Raw genomic sequence first — 18,625 nt, 5'->3', positions numbered from 1 at the left:
TGGACCAGCTGATGCCTGCGTTGGCCAGACTCTCCCCATCTGGCAGAAGTGACTCATTGGTGGCATGACCCAGGTGCTCTGTGAGGCTTGTTGAGCTCAGGGGGAGTTTGACTTCAGATCCTCTACTTCCTTGAAGATTTGTCTTTAGTCCTTGCCTTACCCCAGCCCTCATCTGCATTTGCTATCCAGCCTGGGCTGAAGTGATCTGCTCCAGATGCCTTCCCGGTGCCAGTGGCTCCCTTGTTTTAGGGTGTGGGGAGCTGCCATTGCAGAGCTTAAGCTGCTGCCTCCACCTGGGGCTCATTACATGCTGCTTCCTCTCCAGCTGCCAGGGGCCTGGACAGGGAGCAGGGAAATCGCACGCAAGGCGCTTGTAAAACCCTCAGCCCTGTCTGCCATTGGAGTAAGAGCTGGCTGAGCCTCCCTCCCTGCAGTACGGGCTTCCTGCCCTAGGAAATCCCCTGCTGTAACGCAGCCCAGGAGATCCACATTGGGGATCTCAAACTGTGTCCAGTCTGCACTGGTTGGGTACAGAATGAGAGCTATGGGCTTTTACAAAACCTTAATAAAAGCTTTTGATTATACATAAGAAAAAAAAAAAAAAGTCCTGCCTGCTCCCCAGCTCTGTGGTTTGCCTAAATTTACTTCCCTGGAATACACTGGAGATTGATCTTTGAGAAATGATATCTAAAAAGCCCACATGTAAAAACTTAACTATTCTAGCGATAGGATCATAATCTGCCTTTGATCCTGTAAATTGTTGAACCACAACTCCATTCATTGCCCAAGGACTGCAGGAAATGTACATGGGGTTATGCAAATCTCTAGGAGAGGGAATGTTTTCCAGGGAGGGGGGGAAGATGGCTCTTGCCTCAACTGTCAGTCTCTGGATTGCAGCTGAATAGTTTGGCAGTCCTCACGCTCTAATGTGTCACCCTTGCTGCCAGTTCCCACGGCTCCTACCCCTCTCTGCTCACCGTCCAGTTGTGCAAGTCTGGAGCGGCGAGCTTTTTTCAGATCTCCCCCTGCGTGTGCTGGTGGCATTTACAGGCAGTGTCTGTAAGCTCGGTCCTTCGTCTGCATTCTTCTCCGAGCCACCACTGTGAGTGCTGTGTTCATGTTTCGCCTCTAAATCCCCACGATTTTTTGCCGGCTGGGGATGTTTGTCTGGGATGGGTCAATCTGCAAAACAATTTATTTGGTAACCTTGAGGGAAGCCAAGCCTGCACCAGATCCCAACCAAGGCAGGACAACAGCAACACAACAAGGGCATGGCCAGCAGATGGGAGCTGTCAGGCAGGACTTTAATTCTGTGTAAAGTGTGAATTTTCCTCTTTCCCAGACTTGCAAAAGAATAGTCAAAACCCTTGTAAAGACACAGGTTGGGTGTAGGGTGGGAGTACATCCATCAGCAACACCACATTCAAAACACGAGTGCGTGACATCCTAACCATGGCTCAAGGTAACAGATCCTGAGAAAAAATAAAAAAAGAGGTCCTTTGATACCTTCTCTGTTCTTACTTTTTTTTTTTTTTTTTAATTTTGGTATGTAAGCTAAATGGCATGACACTGGACTTTGGTATTTCACCCAATCTATTTCAATTTGCATGTTGAAGAAAGATATCAAAAGGCAGGCTGAGCCCACCACTGTCCAGCTGCCCTGGTAGGGCTCTCCTGGCAGCCATGCTGTGGTGGTGTGCTGTGCCAGGGAAGGCTGTGCTGCATCCAGAGCACTGCCCAGCCTTTTCCATCAGCTGCATATACTGCACAGGTACAGGGGCTGCACACACCAGAATGTGGGGCAGTGCTGCATCAGCTGGGCAGGAGTTTGTTTTGCTGTTTCTGTTTGGATTTTTCACCTCGGTGATAATTCTTACCCAATGCGTGATCTCTGCTCTATGTACTTTACTACTCCTTGTGATAATCAAAATCCGGCCCTGAACTTTTTCACTACAAAGGAAACAAGAACTTTGCCCTGTTGGCTGTTAACAGGGCACTCAGCGATGCCGCAGCCTCTTCTCACATGCAAAGACCCCCAAAGTCTGTGGAAATCAGAGTTATGTGATGACAGAATGCTCATTGTTTTTTCACCAGTGCGGGTGGAGATCAGGTGAGACATGGACATGAGATTTCTGGTGTCAGACTCCTCTTAAAAAAAGGACCAGGCACCCAACGGATTGTTGGAAAAAACCTTTAAACGCCAGGACCGCCAATAACGTGCCGTGTACGGCTCAAAGTGCAACCTGTGGTGGGTTCAAAGCTCTGAAACATTAACCAGACCTTGGGCCACCGTCTGTAGTTGCCGCTGGGTGCCCACGGCATGGCTCCCAGGAGCGGGAAAGGAGGGTGGCACTATTATTATCCGTGCGGAGAAAGGGCACAGCGGTGTTTGCGCAGCGCAGACGGAAGCGCTGGTGGCGGCCCTGAGGCGCTGGGTGCGTGGCGGCGGGGCAGCAATGACGAGGTACGAGCTTCCCCGTGCGGGGAACAGGGAGAGCCAAGCGCTTTTAGCTCTTGTTGAAGGGCTCTGATGAACACTGCGGTGATGGTGGTGGCGGCGTGAGGTTGTCCTTCCACATCCACTCTTTTGTTTGCAGGTATAACCTGCCTCAGGTGAAATCCCTGACTCTGAGCCTCCCCCTGACCCCAAATGAGGTAAGGCTTGTGAGAAGAACAAATATCATTTATGAAATTGCAGGCTGCAATAGCAGGGGAAAAGGAGAATGCTAGAGCTGCTTCTGGGCCCACACCTCAGATGGTTTGGAGCTGGGTGGTGCTTTGGTGATGTTTTCTTTTTAACAGTGGTGAGGTGTCCTGGAGATCAGATGCGGAGGTATGAGGAGCCAGAAAGCATTTCTGTGCAGTCAAGTGTTGAAATCACGTTACTGCTCCCTGAGCTCAGCTCACACAGAACACAGGTAAACATTTCCCACTGCCCAGGTAGTGACGTTATATAAATCTTCAGAACACCTGAGGAATAACAAGTCTTTTGCAACTTTGCCTTCAAACTCTGAAGGAGTTATGCTTGCATGATGGATGGCAGCGGCGCCCAGCCGTATTCTGAGGCATAGCACAGCTCCCAACTCCCTTGCAGAGGCTTTATCCTCAGATGGAGGGAGGGTTCAGGAAGCTGTGTGTCAGTGCTGACTCCTGCAGCTGTAGAAACTTGTCATTTCCTTTCCAAACACCAGCACCCTCAGCAAGGCAGTTGGCCTTGGGCCAAAAGCCATTCCTGTAGCGTCTGTTCCTGCTGTATACATGTGTGATGTTAGCTTACCTGATTCCTGATGTGGGTTTCTCCACAACCACTGCCACATATCTGTATCTTGTCAGTGTAGTGGCTTTGGGAGCAGCCTTTTCCATTATCAAGCCTTAAAGTGAGTTTACCTGAGAGCATGTTCCTGTTCAGGGGAGCAAAGGATTGCTTTGCTGTGCTTATGCTGAATCACTGTTACCTGGCAAGGATTTGGGAACTGTGAGATCACATTTTATTGTAGCATATTACAGCTGCAGAAAAGGTATTGGATTCTGGGTTTATATCAAAAAACTAATACTTGATCAGGATGATAAAATATTTAGGTCGAGAACTTTGCCTTCACAGCTCTTTGTAAAGTAATTGCTTTAGTAGTAGTGGCAGAAGAAAGGACATGCTCATTTATGATGCTTTAAATCAGACAAATAATTTCCGAAGACAAATAACAAAACTGTAGCAGAGCTCTGGTGCAGGGCTCCTTCTTGGATTGTAAACACTGCAAGACAGAAACCATCAATATTTACACAGTGTTCAGCCCAGCACAGTGCAGCTTCTCTGGCTGGGCCTTTAGAGGCACTAATAGGAATATTAAATCATGCTGAATACCTTCTTGCAATATTTACAGTTTAATGATAACCAAGCGTGTGTGTGCCGAATACTGTGGATTGTGAGCATGCAGCACCAGAACCAGAAAACCTGTGAGGAGGCCAAGCCCTGTGATATCTTCCCCCTGCCATGTGCACTGCAGTGGCCAGGACCCTTTCTGACACTCCCAATATTCATCAGAAGCAACTTAGAAGGAATGATGCAAGAGTGTGTTACTGTGTGAGCTGTCACCAGTTGTGCCAAGGACTGTGGATTGAAAAGTCAGGGGGGGAAAAAAAGCATTAAAAATACCACTGCTATGTTGCCCTGTGGGCTCACAGCAATGTGACACAGAGAAGAATTAGCCTTTTGCGGTTTCATGTTTCCCTGACCTTTTAAGAGGGGAAGAAAAATCCAGATCCAACTTCTGCTCCCATTTACAATGCTGAAAGTACAGAGCAAATGTAACACACTGGCTCCTGAGAGCTCTGCGAGAGCAGTTTCACGCTGTCTATTGAAAAACAGAGAGAGAGCTGAGGTGTAAAGATAATTTAACAAAAGCTGTGTGAGTTCAAAGATAAACATCCATCCCAGGCAAGTGTATGTAATTATTGGTGTTTGAGTGTAATTTTGGTGTTTAAGGAGATCCATTCAACCTGCTCTGGTGGGATTTCTGCCTTGGTGTCAGTGTGAGGTAAAGCAGAAAACACATGGCTCCCTGAGCACAATACCCTCATAGGTGTGAGCAAGGGATGTGCCACAGGGGAGGACTCCTGTGCACCAGCACTGCAGCTGACAAGCCCCTGGCAGTGGCATCCCTGCATGTGGCAGGGATGCTGTGACAGCACCAGCAATCACACCACTTGACACTTGGGAAGGCCTTGAACCGTTAGCATTAAGCTCACACGTGCTACTTGATATGAAAACAGTTCCAGTTAGAAGTCATTTCAGAATTGTTATTTTTGCCTATGCAGCTGTTGACAAACAAAATCTGCTTGGATTATACTTTAATGACAAACTCTGCATGCTTCAGCAGGTTTTCTTTCTTTTGGCTTGGTTTCTTGGCTTTATTTCCCACCTTCCACTAAAGGAAATTTTTATCTCAGAGAAAATACAGGAGGTGGGCTGTATCCTACCTGAAATCCCAGCATTGCTTGGCAGAAGCTGATGGATATGAATCATCACAATTAATGCAATACTGCACACAAGTAGCTTTTTTTACAAGCACAAGGTTGTTAAGCAAAGGTTGAGAAACACGTGGAATACACTGCAGTTTGCCAGTGTATGGCTGGGTTCCCAGGTCCATGTACGTTCTTGCAGACAGGCTGCAGTTGTCATGATGCTATTGCCAGGAAAGATGTAAACAAAAGGAAACCTCTGTCAGTTGGAGCATTAGGTTAGTAAGACAAAAGAGTACTTTGTGGAATTTTTCAGATTGATACACGCCATCTATTTGTCAGAGATGTTTTTGTCTTATGTGTAGTCATACAGCCTCTTTGACGTAAATCACAGTTTTTTTACATATTTTAAATAACAGCAATACTTACTATGTGGTGAATCAGGATAATGAGCAAGATCAGAGGATCCTCTTGCAGAGGATCATGACTTAAAGTTCATGTGTTTTAGGCAAAGCATTTCTGGATTCACTTGAAGACTGACACATGGACATGTTTCCATTGAAGTTGCTACAGGTTTGTCTTTATGTATGCCTCCACTAAATTTTATAGCTGGCAATTAGTCTGGGATGAAGTCTGGTTTCTCTCCCAACACTGCAAATGCAATTGTGTAACTCCACTAAAAGTCCAAACCTGGTTCTTATGCTGGATTAAACCAGTAGATAGTGAGATGAAAAGAGCAGTCACCCTTTCAAACTCTTCTTTCCCACTATGACAGCTTACTTCATGGAAGCAGCAGCTTCCATGAAATTTACTGGATTACTTTTGGGTTGTGTTTAATGCACACCACATTCCCCTAGAGTTGCCACTGCTCCAATAGCAATGCCCTGCCCTGTGCAAAGCCTGCTGTTGCCCAGGGGCTTGTATCTCCCTGCCCTCAGCTGGCACCATGATACTGCCCTCCGGCTGATGCTGCCTCTGAGGTTTGTGGAAATTGTAAAATTGTGGTCTTGGTGGCACTGATGCACTGGGAAGGGATGTCACATATTTAAAAACTATTTACGGAAACGTTGCACCGAAGTGGGAAGGGATTTTTCCCTTCAGCTGTTGCTACTGGTGTGATTGTCCCACAGCATAGCAAAATGCCATCTCCGTTTTAGTGCGTCACCTGTGAGCTGTCTGGCCCATATGATTTTTTCCCCTTTTGTTGTCAATTATTGACTGGAGAGATGAAGAATGACATATGCTTAAGTGTATCAGTTATCTCAATTTCCTTCCCCTTAGGCCTAGCTTAGCCAAGATTTACCAGAACAGTCTACAAAATGAAGAAGTTTCAGTATTTTTTTGTTTTTCAGGTGATAGGAGTTTTCTTTGGAAGACTGACAAAAGGACTGGAGCAAAGCAAGTTATTATTACATCCACTTATTAGAAAAAAAAATAAAAATACAAAAGAACATGCTATAAGATAAATAATAGAGCCCAACTTGTGCAATGCAGCAACTTCTCAGAGCTACAAAAAAGAAATCAGGGATGATCACAGTCCTGAATGCACACTCACAAAGCCATTCCAGATTGAAACTTTGAGCACCCATAGTCAGTTCAACAGGAAAAAGTAAGATACAGTATTTTAAGGACATGACTTTGATAATTCTCTAGTTTGAAGCCAGGGATAAGTGACAGGTTGGACATTTCCACCGGGGAAATAGTCTAGTTACATTGGAATGGATTACCCTTTGCTATTCAACATCTCAGCTCCCTAGTTACCATCTCCAAACTAAGGTGTTTGCCTCAGCACGTGGTTGTTTACACAGTGACTTATCTTACCTTGGTGAGATATTTGATACCCATAAAACATCCGTCACACTCTGTCCTACTGCTTTTCTTTAACTCAGGGCAAGGCCCATCCCTCTTCCAAAACCTTTGACAGCTTTGAAATATGAGTGTTGCTGTCGGTGTAGCTCAGGGGCTGTGCAGTGGTTGCTTTCTCCAGAGGCTCTGCAACACCTCAGTACTTCCCCTTCTTTGAACAGAGGTGGCAAAATCCATAATTTGTTTCCATTCTGCTTGGCTGAAAATGAGGAAAAGTTTGGGACCCTGTCACAGAGATAGTTAAGTGAAGAGTCAATACAATGAAGGCCTCTGCACCAGGAGTAGCCCATAATAGGTGGCGGCAGTGTCACAACTCAGCTTGTTTTTTAATATAGCTCTTTTTTTTGGTTTTTCTTTTTTTTTTTTTTTTGTTTTTTTCCTTCTTTTGTGTGTGTTTTTCTTTCCTTCTGGGTGGAGCAGAGCTGGAGAGGTGATGACTTACCTGCCACAGCTCGGTAGATCGCAATCTGGAACTGGCAGAGTGTTAACACAATGCCCCAGCAGAGCTTTTCTGTCTCTAATTTCAATGATTATGTTGTTACTGGATCAGTGAAGAGAACCATGAAAAACACAATTACCAGGAAGCCCTGTTCCTTCGCTCGCCTCTTTGTCTCCCTGCGAATGGGGCATGTGACTCACGGAGCAATAGAGGACCCGCTGTAATCTCACGCACTACCGAGAAGGGTGCTGTCCGCCGATGGGACCCAAGCGTGGGAAAGCCTGACTGCCGGCTGGAAGGGCCAGTCACGTCATGTTTTGCAGCTGGCATCCAAATGCATCCTGATGAATCAAGTGAGAGCAGCTACCTTCTCCTGCCACAACGGTGGCCGAGCAGCCGTGCAGAAGAGGGGCTGTAAAACCCTCCCCGCATGCAAAAGCACAGGGAAGGGACTATGTTGTGAATGAGCTTACTGTGACAGCAGAGCAATGTTTTATAGGTCACTGGCATAGCATCAGACTAAAGGGAGAGAAGATGAGTATCTTTCAGCTGTGAGTGCTGCTTTCAGGTTTGTTCAGTGCAGGACCATGGCTGTGGCCTGACTCGACCATGGCTGTGGCCTGACTCGACCCTGTTATGTGATGCATGGTGGGAAAAGAGAAAGTCACTTGTTCTCTGCACTCCAAATCATGTATAAACCTATGACCTCAACAACAAATACCAGTAGCAGCAGAGCAGCCAATATTTTTATCATTAATTGCTATCAAAAATGTCAGCTCAAAGTCATCAGATTTGATAGGCGAGCATGCTCCAAACTGACGGCTGAAGTGAATTATTTGCCTATTGCGTGATGCAAAAACAATGTCTTGCAGGAGAGAACAGACATTGGCAAACAAACTGACAACAAGATATACTTCTGGGGAAGGCTCCTGATTTCATCTGGAAGGAAACATTGAGTATAAATATGGAGAAAGTTTACCTGCATGAAAGGTGGGGTTGAGCCTTGGACTTCCTTACTCTTCTGGAGAACAGTGAAACATACCTGCTATTGTACTCCCTTTGAGCTGTTCTCATTGCAAAAAGGTACCAGACACCTCAGAAAGTTTTTTAAGTAATAAAGCATTTTTCCCCCCATCCCTGGTGAATCCATTTATCAGTGACTAATGAGCACATAAATGCCAGCATGTGAAGAAAATTACCTTCATCTTGGTGTTAAGCAGAATTTTCCCTGCCCATGGATCTGCAGCACAAATCTTTCTAGTCTTTCTGTGCTGAGGGCCTAAGCATGGCCAGACAGTACACAGTGCAGCACTGGCACATTAATAATGTAACTACTAGGTACTACAGATTGAATCAGGACCTGTTTAAATACTGGTATAACCATGAACATCATCCAGGACATGTTTCTGTGGGATTTAGTGACTGTCTTTATTTCGCACAGTGGGAAAAACCCCCTCTGGAAGCAGGATTCCAGTGAAGGGAAAGTTAGCTATGCCTGCCAGGGATCTCTTTTGCCCCCAAAAATTCAGACATCACGGGACACAAGCAGAAAATGAAAGAGAACCAGCGAGGGGAAAACCAAACAGGCTGGGGTCTTCTTGACACTTCTTTTGAAGTCCCCAGTGTAACTCCTGGCATCTTCAGTGGGGTTTGGCTGGGTTCTCTGCAGAAGCGTCTTTGAAGATTTTGCTAAGGCTCAAGGCCTTGATCATGGCAACTTTTATGCCTGGGAGCAACTCTGTGCAGATGAACATTTCCAGGGTGCTCAGCAGGATGCTTTGGATGAGACTTTGCAGGGCTAGTCTTAAGCAATGAGAGCTTAAGAGAAATATTCTGGTTGTCGTGCTTTTATCCTTGACCACATCAAATGAAATGCCTTGGCAGTTCTGGAAGAATGAATTTGCATTGAAAACCCACAGCTCTTACAAGCAGTGCATTAATTATTTTATTAATTTGCCTTTTTTACAGTATGGGAAACATTCATCTATTTACATTTTCCTGTCCACACACAAACCAGATACATAATGCTATGGAAACCCAAATCATTAAGCCATAAAAACACTCTTTTCTGTCTAAAGGCTTTCAAACTTGTGTCTTTTGTTTCAAATCAAAAACATTTTTAAAATCACATTTGGGAATGCAGGTAGGCCAGTGATTTACATTCTACTTAAAATATGCATTTGACTGTTTTCCTTAAAAAGAACAACAAAAATCAAAAAAACCAAAACCCCCAATAAATTCACAAAGATGCAGTTTAAATTAAAGTGATAGTGCACATCAAAGCATTAAGGGAACACCAATAAATAAAATGAAATATATTACAAATAAATTATTTCTATTTACCTTTTCAAATATTAAAAATCTTTAATCCATTTCTTCATCTTTCTTTACAAAAAGATTATGAGAATTTTATGGAAACATCTGCAAAAAATATAATAAATACCTCTTTTTTTTTAAACTTTTGAAGCAGGAGACAAAACCAACCTTTTCTAAAATTTCCCCCAAGAAAAAAAAAAAAAGCAACAGTTTAGTCCCAAAGTGAAACAGAATATAGGCATTTTTAAAATACACTGGGCAGTTTAGACTAAAAACAGATAGTTACAAATTATACTAAAACAGATGATGGAGCAAATATACTAGCATTAGTGTTTGTAAATGAGTCAAGTGGTTAACTAGTGGCATTCTACGGGCAGAATTATTTTATTTTGTATTTTCTGGTATTGGCTGTATTTTTAATATTTTGCTAAAAAACTAGGCAAACATTATAATAACCTCTCCAGTGCCAAACGAACTAACAAGCATTCATCTAAGAATAAATTCATTTAAAATAGATACAAAAAATATTCTATGATATACAAATACAATAATTTGTAATGTACAAGACTAGATAGTCTTCACTTTTCTGCTTTTTTAGGGGGGAACTTGCTGCATATAAATTTCTGTAGCCACTTGTCAACCAAAGTCTTAACTCATCATTCATAAAACGTTCACAAAACTAAGTAAGTCTGCAACACAGTTGTGAATGTGGACTCTCACCTAGGTACTGCTTTAAATAATTCAGTACAAATGAGTTCCAAATAATTAATACTTCCTATGACTATATATGCTCAAAAGTGGCAGTTGGCACTATTACATACTGCAAACACGGTGATGTTTTGTTGCTGCTAAAAGTTAAACGCAGTGTTTCAAAACTAGCAAATACACTGGTATTCAAACGCTTAGAGGGTCAAACCTTTTGAAGCTCCTGTAACATCAAGCACTCTAGAGTTACACTGGATTTCTGATTACTCTAGTTAAAAGTCTTTATATATTAAATTATTAGCCCTTATCTTGTAAACCACAGCAGTAAATATTTGTGCCCTGTTTATAAAGACATAGCTCAGATATCGATGGCTTTGAGAGGTAGCAAATTCTCTAGTGGTTTTAGTATGCTCTCATGAAAATACTTGGTGCCAGAACCTATTACCTCTCCTATTTTCTCGAATAAAATTAAATTAGCACCTGGCTATGATGTCATAGGAAAAGAAGCTGTCTGGCATGGTCTCGATGAATACTTTTAGCAAGAGCTTAACTTTTCGATGATGATTTTCAATGCTTTTTAAGTGCAAGCTGCAGAATTACGCCACATGTGCAGTGGGGCTTTTCACTGGTTGGACTGTCCATACAGGTTGAGCTGTCATGGGCACAGCCAGCCCGCACTGGCGTGCAGCAAGGGCTGCCACCTGTGCCCCTCCATGGTGGGGCTGTCACTGTGCCTGTGCTCACTGGGAGCAGAAAGCAGCCTGCCTTCCTCTCCCGCGTACCCCTGCCCTGGCAGACAGGGTGAAGAGCACGTAGGGAGCAGCAGAGGAGTCTGGAAAAGATCGCTGCAGGACTGCACACGCACTGAGGGCTGCACAGCGCTCCTCTGCTCAGCGCTCCTCTGCTCAGTCCTGTCACCCAAAGCAGCCCACGCTAATTCTGCTGGCAGCAGCACATGCCAGTTAGGCACACGTGTGTGCACTCACACACGCTCACACGCACGCACACAACTCGCTTTCAGCAACATGCCTGACATAGCTTTCCTAATGTTGGCACAAGAGATTCCAGTAGCAGCGTGGTCGGCATCATTCGTCATCAGAGGAGCTGGAGGACAAGCCCCTGTCCCAGCCAGAGGTGGCTGGAGGGGACAGACATACAGGAGCTGACCTCTCAGGCTCCTCTCCAACCCTATTATCTGCCATTTCCACCCACTATTAATGAGCTACTTAGGATGCATATTTTTCGTGATTGCAAAACAATGGCAGAAGCCAGGGTAGGAAGGCTTGTCGTGAAAAATATTAAGTTCATATTGATCCCATAACTTGTGAAAAATAGTCTATTGTTCTTGTTCAAGTGAGTACGTTATGCTATTAAGAGGAGGCTGAGTTAGAAATTTACTCCTAAATACGGACGGTTTGGTGATAAGCAGTCTGAACTGTAGCATACAACCAGCTGTGGATAGAGCAAAGCAAGCCTGGCCTGGAAAAGCATCAGAGGCTCCATGTACAGTAATTCACCTACAGGTGTCTGTGTGTGGCTGCGTGGACGTATGAGATTGGATGGTCCCACCGAGATTAAGACATCAACAAAACCAAGCTTTTTTTTCTTTTTTTTTCTTTTTTTTTTAACCAATATAATCCATACAATACAATACAAGAGGAATTGACAATACAGTACAATTTTAAAAATTCTTAATACTTGGACAAGAAAATCCTTCTTTTATATTATCTCTTCAACTGTCATTGCTTCTTATCTCCTTCCTTTTTACTCTTTTATTGCCTTTCAAAATAGATTATTTCCCTGGAAGATCGAATTTACAATCTTCTGCTGATTGAAATGTTTAAGTAGTGATTGATGAAATAAAAATGAGGCAGTTTGTGCAGCTGTGAGTGTGCAGGTATCTTTCCACAGGATCTTTTATATCCCTCGCCATCTCACCTGTGGGATATACTTCCACCTTTTCACCTGCCAGAGCTGTGGGGTTTCTTTTCATCCCCTGCTTCCCCGCTCCCACCCCAGCTCCCTCCCCTTGTGTGACTCCTTAATTCAGGTGAAGATGTGATTTGGAGGTTTAGAATAAAGTGCGCCATCTGCTTTAAAAAAAAAAATAGTAATAAAAAGAAGGGAATCCAAGTCATAGCTCCTTTCATCTTTCGTGAGGAAGACGGCAGAGTCCGAAAGGATCACCCTGCATGACTGAAAATACCAAAGTCCCCTACAGTTTGATATTGCTGTACACTGGGTAACAGACTAGCTTTAGATCAACTAAAGACCATGAGTAAGTTAAATGGAGCATCTACTGTACAGGTGCGCGGGCGTGTGGAAGTCTGAGTGCTGCGTTTATTGGTTCCAAACAGAAAAGAAAAAAGGATCGTGCTCGTTTACATGAGGCAAAGTGGCAGCATCAGTACATGTGATAAAGCATCGTGATGACATGGGCGAACCTTCAGAAAGCAAGGGTGATTTAGAGGACATCTCTCGGCGGACCGACAACTACGCCACGGCAGTGGAGTTCACTGGGAGCATCGGGGCAGCTGCGTACAGAGAGAGGGGAGAGGGAGAGGAGGGAGAGAGAGCGAGAGAGAGAGGAGGAGGTACAAATACTTTGTGGTGACCTTGAGCAGGAGCCTACAGGGGCAGATTATACATGAGGCTTGTCTTGCCAGAGAGAGTCCTCCCGGTTGGATCCCTTCATAGCCTGGTCTGGGCTTCGGGGATGTATATCTCAATGCTTTCGGCGCTCTCGGTAGCTGAGTTCTGGCGAACCGACGCAGCGCGCTTGGCAGCCATCAGCCGTTTCCGGGCCTCTTGACGCTGCGAGCTTTCCAGAGAGCGTTCTCGTATGAGTGGCACCTGACCTTTCGATGGCTTCTTTGGCACTGGAGGAGGGACCCTTCTCTCCTGATCAAAGCAGAAGGTTAATGGCATTATACAGCTTCTCAGGGAAAGGCGGGAAAAACTAGGATATATCAGTAGTTAGAACACACATTTTACCTAAGGTTTGTTAGCTCTTATCTGCCTTTCTGTCTTCAGTCAACTGGCTTTTGTGCTCAAGGGTTCATAAACATGGGGCAAGGGCAAAGGGGAGGGGAGGGCCGGCCGCCGTGCTACTTCTCCTCGGGGACAGTGCTGCTGGGGCTGGGGCCCCCACCGCTACCTGCTTAGTGCCAGGGGCTAGGAAAGAGACAGACCTCCCGCCACCGGTGCAGCCGGGAGGGAACGCTGCTCTCAGCAGAGGAACTCTGGAGAGCCCCAGCTCCTGGGCTCTAGGTTGCTCCTGCAACACGGAGGTGCCATGGCTTTGGCGCTCCCAAATGCAGATGGGAGCTAGCTGTCTGCAGCTGGTGCATCACTATAAGTAGTTTTTAAAAAAAACACCACATATTTATGTATCTATTTCGTAGCAGTTTAGTGACTGCTCAAAAATCCCATGCTCTGGGTCTTGCTGTGCAAGCTCATACGCTCTGGCCTTGTGCTAAATAGGCATGAAGCCACATTCAGCTAGAAATAGAAAATCTGGTAGGAAAAACTTAAAAACCATTAAAAGAAAATGCGTTAATCATCATGGTGGCAGCTAGCTCCAGATATATGGCAAACAAGGAGGGCTTTTATGTATATCCGGGTGCATGTACATACACATACAAAAAAAAAAAAAACAAAACAAAAAAACCCCAAAAACCAACCAAAAAAACCCCCTCAGAGAGGGATCTCTCCTGCAAAAGAAAAGTGTATTCAGAACTGAATTTCAGGCGTCCACAAAGACTTTGTCAAGTTAATTAGATTGTCTTTTAAGTTACATCCCCTTCCAACTGTGAACACGGTCTCTGAGCGAAGGGATTTTATCACACTACAAAGGTCCCATTCTGCCCTTTCGTTTTCTCTCATGCTGCTCACAAGAGCTTCCATGGCTCAAAATATAAAGGTGCTTAGTTACACTTATTCATACTTTGCTTTTTCTCTCCATCCAAGGATTAATCTATGCTGCTTAAAAAGGGCCCAGTGGCAAAGGCCAAAGGCAAATATCAATTCCACAGAAAGTTTTTTCTTCCTTTTTTTGTTTAATCCTTTTTAAGAAAGGAGATGATCTGTTTCATCTAAAATCATAGACAAATACTCTTGAAACAGGAATACAGTGTAATTCTTTAAAATCTTTACCTTCCTACTGTAGGTCCCTTTCTTCAGCACTACTTAACTTCCTTTAAACTGTTATAGTCTTTTTGTTGGAAAGTCTTTGAAATGTTTTTCAGAAGCAAAGAAAAGGCACATTTTTTTTTGAGGAAAGCTCTCATTTCTTACTGCTGCAATTGCAAACACTCAGCCTACCCACTTTACTGTAAAAGCTAATGAAAGACCATATACCAGCATTTCTGTGCATGCATGTTTGGCAGTTTTAACTTCCTTTTCTGATAGATACTGGAAAAAAAAAAAGAAGATAAGAAAATGACTTGCCTTCAGTACCTTGGGCTAGGAAAACACATTCCCATTCATTCCCCTACAAAACACATTAGGTGTGCACAAATGGTGTGAACATGGCACTCCTAAGTTCAGGAATGAATATTTAGTCTTGATTGGAGGAGGAGGAGGAGGAGGAGGAATAGTGCTACCAGCACTGCCTGTACAAGCTTCCTGCTGCAAGATTAACGGGGTTTGATATTATTAAGGTTATTTGTCCAAAAGAAAACACCACTTTGGTCATTGGCAGCCAGCTGACCAGAATTTGAGGTAGCCAGGACTCCTGTCTGAGCCACTGTACCTGCAAATTGTGCTCCCCCTCCTTCTGGTGACCCTACCTGTTGGCTGTGTTCATTGCTATCAGACGGAAATAGCGGAAATTCAGCCACCAAAATTACATACCTACAGGAGCGCGACATTAGACTGTTGGTTCCTCTAGGAATGGGTCTGTGCTCTAAGGATTTTCTGAAACATTTGTGTATTTTGGCTCACCCAAATGCTGCTTGTCTTGAGGTGGATAGTGAGGAGGAAAAAAAACAGGCGATGGTGCCAAATGAGAATGTAACGTGAAATGTGACTTACACTTGGATGTGGTAGTTTTTCATGGTGACAGAAGACTACATTTACAAAAAGAAAAAAAAAAAGGGAAAAAAACCCCCACCAAAGCTCCAGATGATTTTTATGCTACCTCAGGTAAACAACGATACCAGGAAAGTGAATGCATTTGTGAAATCACCCATTTAAAAACAGCCCAAAATAAATAAAAAACAAACAAATGGACAAAAAAAAGTAATTTTTTCATGTAACATTTTGGAAGGCATATTTTTGATATTGCTGTTTGTAACCTGGCTACCAAAGTCAGCGATGGTTACAGTGCTTCCCTAGTTTTTTCAGTAACACAACCTAGAACTCTTGCTGTATGCAATAATATGAACCGTAAATGTGATTTATTTAATTTTAAGAATCAATATATAAGGCAGTTCCTTCCAACGATTGATCATCTAATATGATTAAATGTAAAGCTTCACAAAGTACCACGTTCCCATTATCCAATTCACAAAGACAGATTTGGTTTAAAAATACGCCTGAAACATATTACAGATAATATCCCAGATGATTATTATGTAAACATTGTTATTACAATGAAATTAATTTGATATGAGCTTCATTTCACATTTTTAATGTTAACGCTGTAACACAGAGGCCTATTTAATCTGTCCAGTATTTGTGCAGGGTTTTAAATGAAGCATACAAAATCTACAGTGTTCTACCTTCTTGTCATGAGGATCCATCTGTTTCCAATTATTGGCCTTTAACTGATGAAGTTCATCAAATTTCATACTAATATTTTCTATGGACAACTGCAGCATATCCCAAAACCCTGCTAAATCCTGGGAGGTCGGCCGTGGATGTGCATTAGGATTCTGTGTAACAGAAGAAAAAAACATGTTGGCTTTAGTACTTCTTAATGTAAAGAATTCGTGCAAATGGTTACAAATCTGGCTGGCAAAGCAGTTTGAGCAGATCCAAGTGATGGGTGAGACCCAGAGAGAGGAGCAAAACAAAGCATTACTTACTGGCAGGTTTTATTTTGAGGAATCTGGCTTGGTGTTGAGCTGCTGTGCCCTGCAAACACCCACTCACCAAAGGCAGTGGATACCCCCACAGACTAAGGGTAAAGGGCTCCTGTGGCAGGATCTGCCTAAGGATATTCCTGGGCACAACTCGTGGCAATCCTATCTACACTGAAATTAATTGCCAACCTCCTCTTCACTTTCATGAGGAAGGATTCCCCACCATGCTCACACTTGTAAGAAAGAGTGATACCTGTGCAAATGTACATTTCCTGCATGCACAAATAGTGATATACCAATGTTTGAACACTTTTTCTGCACTCTGAGAATGTAAGGTTTACAAAAATACACTAAGTAAAATTTTCTCTTATAGACCTCAGGCCAATTTTTGTTTGTTTGCTTTTTTTGCTTGTTTGCTTTTTTGTCAAGAATAACCTATGCAGGGTGAAAAGCTCTGAAGCTATATGCAGAAGCACAGTAAACCCATTTTTACAGGCAGATTTCTGGGAAAAAATGAAACTGGGACACAGGTGGGGAGCATTGCTTTGTGCGTACAAACTCATTAGCCCAAGAGCATTGCTCAGAAGCCAGCATCTGGACAGTCAGCATCTTCAGCACAGCTTGGGCCAGACCAAATAAATCCTGTCCCTTCACTGCACCCCAGCTCTGAACACTTTTTGCATGCAGTGGGTGTACCCAAAACCTAATCCCTGCTCCACTGGCAAGGCTTGTACGAGGTAAGGCTTTCTCCAGGATGTGTCCCTATAAGCTGGTTCCCAGCTGAAACTGTTTAATTAAAATGAGATGTGGCATACACTCACTTCAAGCATGTCTGTTCATAAATGCTGAGGACTTCCTACACCAGTCAGCAAGGCTTCATGGGTGCTGTGGCCTTGTCAGACTACACTGATACACTGTTATTAATTTTGTTGTTAATAAATAAATTACTAGTAGCACCTTGCATGATGTTTTACATGGCTCAAGTTTTATTCTGCCTTTAGTTTTCTTCCTCTTCAGAAGCAATAAACCCAAAAGAGTCAGTTGGTTGCCTTATAAAATTTCTATTTGTGCTTTTCACAGTCACACTGACAAAGGATTTTGGTAGGATGATTATACCATGAAAGGTGCAATTATTGAAAACAATAAAGTATATATTTTTAGAGTCATAAGGAGGAGACCAGAGATTATACTTCAATTCCTAGTTTTTCAGTGCTTGACGCTAGCAGGTTGCCCAGTTGTAGGCCGTTATTTGCAAAGATGTGCAATCAGAAAGCTTTTTCAGTTTTTATATTAAGACCTGGAAGTCTTACTAAGACAGAGCCAATTTTTGTTGAATTTGTCCACCGAGGTAGATTTTAGTCTGGAGCTTGTTTCCCAGGAACACCTGGGAAAGCCCAGCTCAGGAGATTTCTGATCCACCCTGAAAGACTTTAAGGTGTTCAACCCATCTGTGTGCCTATGAACTCAATGGTCAAGGGACAGATCCTTTCTCCTCTAAAGTCAGTAGCAGAGCCTCAGTGATAGTTCACCCAAAGCTTTTTGCCTTTATTTTAAGGGTCTCAAACTATTGTGAAACTCATGCTGACTCTGACAAGTTTGAGTTACTCCCAAATTCATATCAAGGCCTTTACTGGAAAAACTGCCACGTCAGTCAGAAAATCAATTTAGTTTATGTAGGATTATTCCAGGGTCGGTAAAAGGCACACATTAGTATCTAGCAGAAAAAAATTACATACCAGGTTTTCTTCACAAAGTTCTCTGAACTGGTAAAATTTCTGAGCCATGAGAAGTTGGGCACTGCCCACTGCAGTTCGAATTTTCCCTAGAACTGAGAGAAAAAGAAGAGTAAATCACAATGCTTTCTTTGCTGCAGGCAACTAAAAGCCTATAAAAAGAGAGGAGAAAGCTGTTCAGCAGTCAGCTCGGGCTCTCAAAAGGTATGTTATCTTTCAGTCACAAAAAGAGAAAAGTTGATAAGTCTAAGGTCAGATCTCCATGAGGCAAAAAATATGTAAAAGGTTGCTGCATCTTGCACTCATTCCTCCAGTGAGACCAGTTGTAACCAGTTGTAACGACAGTGTAAACGTGGCTAATCAAAAGCTTCTGCAGGCTGTATAGAAAGCTCACCAGAAATGTCACCACTCGTATCACTATGACCCAGGCTCAGGCTTTGAATTCAAACCCAGCTCCCTGCACAAGGACATGCAGCTCTCAAAACCTGTTTGCTTCTCCACCTCACTTAGCAACTCAGGCCTTATTGTCAGGTGCATCGACCAGAGCACCAGAAAGGGGATGATTGTTTTAGAGCACACCAGCA

The 18,625-nt window shown here is 43.5% G+C and overlaps 1 protein-coding gene and 1 long non-coding RNA gene across 4 annotated transcripts in view; one reads left to right on the top strand and one right to left on the bottom strand.

Annotated features, from left to right (window-relative positions):
- Positions 1 to 5,463: 5,463 nt before the first annotated feature.
- Positions 5,464 to 12,164, top strand: LOC128791845 (uncharacterized). Its single transcript, XR_008432182.1, has 2 exons — positions 5,464 to 5,529; positions 6,309 to 12,164. It is a non-coding gene; the product is annotated as an uncharacterized LOC128791845 (long non-coding RNA).
- Positions 9,182 to 18,625, bottom strand: part of DLGAP1 (DLG associated protein 1) — a 399,684-nt gene continuing 390,240 nt past the window's right edge. For all 3 annotated transcript variants that reach the window (XM_053949747.1, XM_053949760.1, XM_053949753.1), the window contains 3 exons: positions 18,045 to 18,136; positions 16,006 to 16,158; positions 9,182 to 13,183 (listed from right to left, as the gene is read on the bottom strand). In XM_053949747.1, coding sequence (XP_053805722.1) covers positions 12,974 to 13,183; positions 16,006 to 16,158; positions 18,045 to 18,136 — 455 coding nt within the window. In that variant the 3' untranslated portion in view covers positions 9,182 to 12,973. The remainder of the gene's footprint in view (positions 13,184 to 16,005; positions 16,159 to 18,044; positions 18,137 to 18,625) is intronic.

The sequence above is a fragment of the Vidua chalybeata genome, chromosome 1 (assembly GCF_026979565.1).
Source record: "Vidua chalybeata isolate OUT-0048 chromosome 1, bVidCha1 merged haplotype, whole genome shotgun sequence".
NCBI classification, from domain to species: domain Eukaryota; kingdom Metazoa; phylum Chordata; class Aves; order Passeriformes; family Viduidae; genus Vidua; species Vidua chalybeata.
Note: the sequence above shows the minus strand (reverse complement) of the source record. Positions and strands in the feature narration are given on the sequence as shown.